This window comes from Erigeron canadensis, chromosome 3, assembly GCF_010389155.1.
Source record: "Erigeron canadensis isolate Cc75 chromosome 3, C_canadensis_v1, whole genome shotgun sequence".
Classification (NCBI taxonomy): domain Eukaryota; kingdom Viridiplantae; phylum Streptophyta; class Magnoliopsida; order Asterales; family Asteraceae; genus Erigeron; species Erigeron canadensis.
The window spans coordinates 9,776,446-9,782,545 of record NC_057763.1 but is presented as its reverse complement, the minus strand read 5'-3'; the positions used below and the strand labels follow the sequence as shown (position 1 = coordinate 9,782,545).

General features: G+C 33.2%; 2 protein-coding genes across 2 annotated transcripts; one reads left to right on the top strand and one right to left on the bottom strand.

Annotated features, from left to right (window-relative positions):
• The first annotated feature begins 847 nt into the window (after window positions 1-847).
• On the top strand, window positions 848-3,357 carry LOC122591478 (AP2-like ethylene-responsive transcription factor At1g16060). Its single transcript, XM_043763744.1, has 7 exons — window positions 848-999; window positions 1,098-1,180; window positions 1,590-1,678; window positions 1,783-1,856; window positions 2,088-2,138; window positions 2,631-2,707; window positions 2,795-3,357. Exons 1-7 carry the CDS (start codon window positions 848-850, stop codon window positions 3,355-3,357), a joined length of 1,089 nt encoding a protein of 362 aa, XP_043619679.1.
• Window positions 3,358-4,264: 907 nt separating this feature from the next.
• LOC122594670 (gamma-glutamyl peptidase 3-like) lies at window positions 4,265-5,649 on the bottom strand. The gene is made up of 4 exons (XM_043767097.1): window positions 5,320-5,649; window positions 4,885-5,049; window positions 4,510-4,677; window positions 4,265-4,435 (listed from the first exon to the last, which is right to left on the bottom strand). Exons 1-4 carry the CDS (start codon window positions 5,647-5,649, stop codon window positions 4,310-4,312), a joined length of 789 nt encoding a protein of 262 aa, XP_043623032.1. The 3' UTR covers window positions 4,265-4,309.
• Window positions 5,650-6,100: the final 451 nt, after the last annotated feature.

Below are 6,100 nucleotides of genomic sequence, written 5' to 3'. Positions count from 1 at the left end.
GTTGATATTTTATTTTTGATTCCGTATGAATATGTATTTTATTAAGTGCATAACTTTTTACTTGAAGTTTTTATATATTTTTTTATTGCATGTCATTTACGATGAATTATGCAAAAAAATAAAATAGTCCGGTGCAACGCACGAGTTTCACCTAATAAGTTTATATTTCTAAAAAAAAAGGACTTAATAGTCAATGATCCATGATTCAGATAACGAGACAATCCGGTCTTAATTTATTTATAAGGTAAAGGTTAAATTTTTGTTAATCACATTTGTGGAAATTTTTATGTTTTTTCTCTAAATTTTTATTTTGTAAGCATGCAACACACTTAGTTATAACAATCTTTGCTTAAGACCCTACAAAGAAAAAAAGGTAAATACTTGAGAATCCTTAAACAAAGGAAAGATGTTAAACAAACATTAGAAGAAAAAAATGCATTCAAGTACTACCAAAAACATTGTAAATGTCTTAGCATTGCAGCTAATAAATCTTACTTATTTTACTACATATACCAATTAACTAATACTAGCAGCTAATAAAATAAAATTTTACTTACATTCATAAACAAACTGCTCATTTCAAACAAAACAAACAACAAAATAAAGCATGCAAACAAAGTATTAGAATGTAACCGGTTGCACCGTTGCTCGACGGCAGAAAACAGCTCTAATATCCGCCGGCTGTCACCTCCTTGGCCAGTAACACTCTCTCTCTCTGATTATTAGTCATTTATAAATAACTTCGATACGTAAACTTATTTAATTAAGTCTTCTCCTCAAGTTGACATTTTTGTTTGGTCAATAACTAGCTTGGCTCTTTGGATCGAATATAAACTTTTTATTATAGATGACGAAGTTAGTGAAACAACGCATGAAGGTTGATGATGTGTCAAAGATTAACACGGGTTCCGTAGTTGTGACTAAAGCAAAACGGACACGAAAGACTGTGCCTCGTGACTCACCTCCTCGACGTAGCTCTATCTATCGCGGTGTTACTAGGTCCAATTCTTTGTTTCATGCTGTTTTGGTTCATTTCAAAGATTTTTTTCATCATTAATATTGTAATGATTTTAACTTTTTGTTCTTTTTTGGTTTAGGCATCGATGGACCGGAAGATATGAAGCTCATTTATGGGACAAGAATTGTTGGAATGAGTCCCAAAACAAGAAAGGCCGGCAAGGTTGGTTAACTGCTAGCTTTTGATTATATTATATATATATATATATTTCAAGATAACAATCAATCTAGAAACTAATGCATTTGTTCTTGTTCATCCTCATGTTCGGTTTCTTAATGGTGGTTGTTTCGGTTGGAACCTAATGCAATTTCAGTTTATCTTGGTAAGTTTACATGTATTCTTAGTAATTTTTCAGTATTAAGCTGTATACGTTTCAAACAAGGGAATATGATAGATCGGTGCTACAGCAGACAACCAAAGTTTTATTATTATTAAAGAAATTTTGTTTGTCCCTTGAAGTTTATATAAAAATGAGGGGGTTGTATCACCGATGATTTCCCCCTCATACAATAATGATAAAATGATCGGTTTTTGGAGATATATAAATTTTATGATGTTTTTAATGTTGTAGGTGCTTATGATGATGAAGATGCTGCAGCCCATGCTTACGACTTGGCTGCACTTAAGTATTGGGGTCCTGATACCATATTAAACTTTCCGGTATTATTCAACGATATACAAATCTGATTCTATCATAAAACTAAATCTTTTTTTTTTTTTGTTATACTTGTTAGTTTGCTTATTGTGAATTTATATTTTTGTAGTTAATGACTTATCATAAAGAATTGAAACAAATGGAAGGCCAGTCAAGAGAGGAATATATAGGATCGTTAAGAAGGTATACCTCACTATCAGTTCGAATTTATTATGCTTTATTTTTATTTTAATTTTTGAGCACCAATGTTAATGGTTAGACGACAAGTTGAAATGTAAAAATACAGAGGAGTAGCAAGGTAAACTAATTGGAGTGGGGATCATTGGTTATTACTCTTTATTTAACCAATGTAAAAAGAAATAGTTGTTTTTGTTTTTCTTGACATAGTTTTTTACTCGTATTTTGATAATGTAGAAAAAGCAGTGGATTTTCTCGTGGAGTTTCAAAATACAGAGGAGTTGCAAGGTAAACGTTATGATTATGTTAACTACAATGATTAATCAGGGATGCTTCTACCATATTTAAAGTACAAGGCAAACTTATGAAATCTGGTCTTGTCAATGAAAACTTTTACCAACTAGAGTAATATATACTTGACTATACAACAGATTAAACACATTGCTAATTACAGCCCGCCTCAAAAGTACAAAAGAGATCCTCAAAAAACAAACAGACTCCTACTTTGGTTATAAAAATACGGCTCTTGTGTATACCGTTTAACACACAGAGTGATTCCACATTTCCCCTGCAAGTTGATCTTGAGATATAGATTCCACTGCAAATTGAACTTATTTTCTCTACAAAGTTGAAACCTGCCTAGGGCTAGTTACAAATCTTTGTGAAAAATAGATTTGAATAGTTGGAAACCTCCTTGATGTTTTGCCTTGAACTAAATCCTATGAGCATTTGATTTATTTGTTTTGCAACTTCTTGACGTACATTTATACAAATGAACAGACATCATCACAATGGTAGATGGGAAGCTCGAATAGGCAGAGTTTTTGGCAACAAATATCTGTACTTAGGAACATATGGTAAGTGAAAAATATCTTTACTTGGCTAAAAATATATTTCATATCCTTGCATAAGTTTTCTGAGTCATTTATCTGGATTATTTGTAGCGACACAAGAAGAGGCGGCGGTGGCCTATGATATGGCAGCAATAGAGTACCGTGGACTTAACGCAGTTACAAACTTTGACCTAAGTCGTTACATCAAATGGTTAAGGCCAGACAACAACAATAGCACCATTGATGCACCATCTATCCCCGATATCAATATAATTGATGCCAATTTACCACCAAACACTAACCATGATATAGGATTAAATTATATCCATGACCACCATGAAAACCAACCATTGCAACCACCAATGGACATGGTTTCGCCTACTGTCACGGCTACATCCACATATTTGTCTAGGCCAACTACGGCCACATCTGCCTTAGGACTCTTGCTACAGTCTTCTAAGTTTAAAGAAATGATGGAGATGACCACTGCAGCTGAGTTCACCTCAACACCGTCTCATCCTACCTTAGAATCACCATGTCACAAGTTCCCTGAGGAAATCCAAATGCACTTCGAGTGCCAAGATTTCGGGGGTTACAATAATGGAGGTGATGATTTTATTTTTGGTGACATGAGTTTTATGCATAACATGTTGCAGTCTGACTTAGAAAAGTGACTTCAAGAATCTTATTACGAGCAACAAAAGCATCTACACCCTTCACTGGCATTCGAAAGTGGTTTGGCTTTAGGAGACTAATGTAATTTAAGTTGGATATCAATTTTTCATTTATATTTGCATTTCAAATCATGAATTTGCATGCGGATTAATTAATAAGAATGGGACATTTAGTACCCCATAGGATATAAAGAAATTCTTTGGTCTCTATGGAGAGGGAAGACGTCCATTTAGATTTTCATTTGTGTAAGACGGATTTATATTTCAATTTTTGTAGATAACCTAAGCAATAAAGCAGATTGTATTGTAATTTATCATTCATATTCATATATGTTGGTAGTAAATAAATTTCATATTTATTTTTGCACCAATTTGTCATGTTCTATCTTCTTTTAGTGTCGATGAAACTTATTTTGTTCATTTAACATTAAATCAGAATTGAATTAGTGAAAATTCCTTTTATCTTTGGATCAGAACACAATTCACCCTGCAAAATGACCGAGAGCAGTCTCTTTGGGCCAGGTAGTAGTGAAGGACCATTTATTCTTTTATTTGTTGGGCTGAGAATTCTGGGCATAAAATAAATTGACCCAACTGAGTGTTGTGACCCAAATAGTTTTTTGGACTATTTGGAAAAACAGAACAGAATTTACTTCGAAAATGTGACTACCAAACCTGAATTAATTTTTGACGACATTGTCAATGGTTTATAATTGAGTTATAAGTAAACAAAACTTGATAAATAATAATTTTTTTTATTGTTTAAATAAATTGATACAAATTAGTACTGCTTGCTGAAAATATTTACAATGCCAACATAATAGAAAGGAGGGTTAGAGTTGAAATATTTACAAATTTTGTTGACCTCCAATTTGAGTTAATTGAATGAACATGTGCCATAGGTGCCATATGTTAGAAAAGAAGTAAATAATACAATCAATATATTACATTTTCAAGGTTTTATTTCGGGTTGTGCATTCCACAAACCCTTTAGAAATGCTTTGCACAATTCCTGCCAACACTTCCTATCTGGTTCTGCAATTTCCAACTTGGACCTAGCATCTGCTGCAAAGCCAACCTGTGCGTGCATCCGTGTTTAATATATCTTTGGGTAAAGTAAGCAAATTACAAGATGAAGATCATGATATGCACCTGAATGGAATCTTGAGTGAGAAGACGGTCAATGATGTTGATCAGAATGTCTTTGGAGTACTCCGGATGACCTTGGATCCCAAGAATGTGGTCTCCAATTGTGAACATCTCAACTCCTGTTTTATCCGAGACAGCTATGACTTGTGCTCTTGTTGGTACCTCCCACACCTATATGCATATTTATATAACAATGCCGTGCGCCATAAGGCTTTTTATATAATTCTTGATATATGTTAAGATTACATGAAAAACCTTTTTAAATAACTTGTTTAAAATAGGCACATTGAATTTCCAATAAGAAAACTTATATGCTGATTATGTTAAAAGAATTGAAAAAGAATATGCATGTAGATAAAGATATAGAGCTAGACCTACCTCATCTTGGTGGCACTCAATGATAGAGAGATCTGGGGGCATCAAAGGCAAACTTTCAAAAAAGCTACATGGGGAGAAATCTTTGACAATCCTCACTTTCCTAAGCCCAAGGTCCCAACCACTATGTGATTTTCCTACCTTCCCCCCTAATGCCCTACATAAAACCTATTTAGCACAAAATTAGAAACAAATTAGGTCCTAGCTTAGCAATCTAAAAATAAAGAAGAAACAATGTTAGAATCTAGTTCAAATTCACAAACATAAAGGGAATTCAAGATGGAACATATAAACATGCCAGAAAGATGTATGTTTGTCTGGCCAAAAGATCTAAAACCGGTATATCTTTAGGATGTTATACAAATTTCCATCTATTAGAAAAATAAATGCATTTGAAGATCATAACTAAGGAATTTAAGTTAATTAAGGAACAGAAACCTGGTGGCCAAAGCAAATGCCAAGGACTTTCTTTTGCATGGAATCAAGAGTTTGTAAGAGTAAACAAAGGTCAAGAATCCAATTGTCATCCCCATAAGCATCATATGGGCTTCCACTTACAACAAACCCATCATAGTCTTGAAGCTCATTTTTATCAGGGAACTCCCCATCTACAACCTTGTATAAATCCCATTTTTCATTTTCTTCTTTTTCACCAAAAGCATCAACGAACACATTGAAATATCCTCCGTACACCTTCTTAACATACTCCGAGTCTCGCGCTGCTAACAGCAATGCATACCTTCTCTTGTACTCGGCTTTAATAACCATTTCTATATGTATTTGTGTATATATATATATATTAGAGAGAACTTTGAGTTCTAACTATTGGTGTTTTTATAGCCAGAGCCCAGATGTATGATGCTTCTATGTTGGAGATACAGAAAATGAGACGAAAATACCACGATCAATAATAAATAACTTATAACTAAAACGTACTTAATTAAGACTAATTAAAATAAATAAATAAATAGGAATCAGTTTTATAATTCTATTAAATTCTGGATCATGTCAATGACAACGTACACATGCTAGTTGTTGTCCTATATTTTTATAATGCAAATGTTTATAAGTAACCTCAAAACATTGAATATGTAAGTTTTTTGGTTTGTCAACCGCATTCCGCAAACAATTTAATTAGTGTGTGCTAATCAATTTTCTAATGTAAAGTTTAGGGTGAAAGATATACGGAATGCGTGTACACTTCCAAATCAACTTAATG

Coding starts and splice junctions, on each gene's coding strand:
- LOC122594670 (XM_043767097.1), bottom strand. CDS start 5,649: ATGGTTATTAAAGCCGAGTACAAGAGAAGGTATGCATTGCTGTTAGCA. Junction 4,678..4,884: donor TTGAGTGCCACCAAGATGAG/GTAGGTCTAGCT, acceptor ATATGCATATAG/GTGTGGGAGGTACCAACAAG. Junction 4,436..4,509: donor TCACTCAAGATTCCATTCAG/GTGCATATCATG, acceptor ATGCACGCACAG/GTTGGCTTTGCAGCAGATGC.
- LOC122591478 (XM_043763744.1), top strand. CDS start 848: ATGACGAAGTTAGTGAAACAACGCATGAAGGTTGATGATGTGTCAAAG. Junction 1,679..1,782: donor ATACCATATTAAACTTTCCG/GTATTATTCAAC, acceptor ATATTTTTGTAG/TTAATGACTTATCATAAAGA. Junction 2,139..2,630: donor AAATACAGAGGAGTTGCAAG/GTAAACGTTATG, acceptor ACAAATGAACAG/ACATCATCACAATGGTAGAT.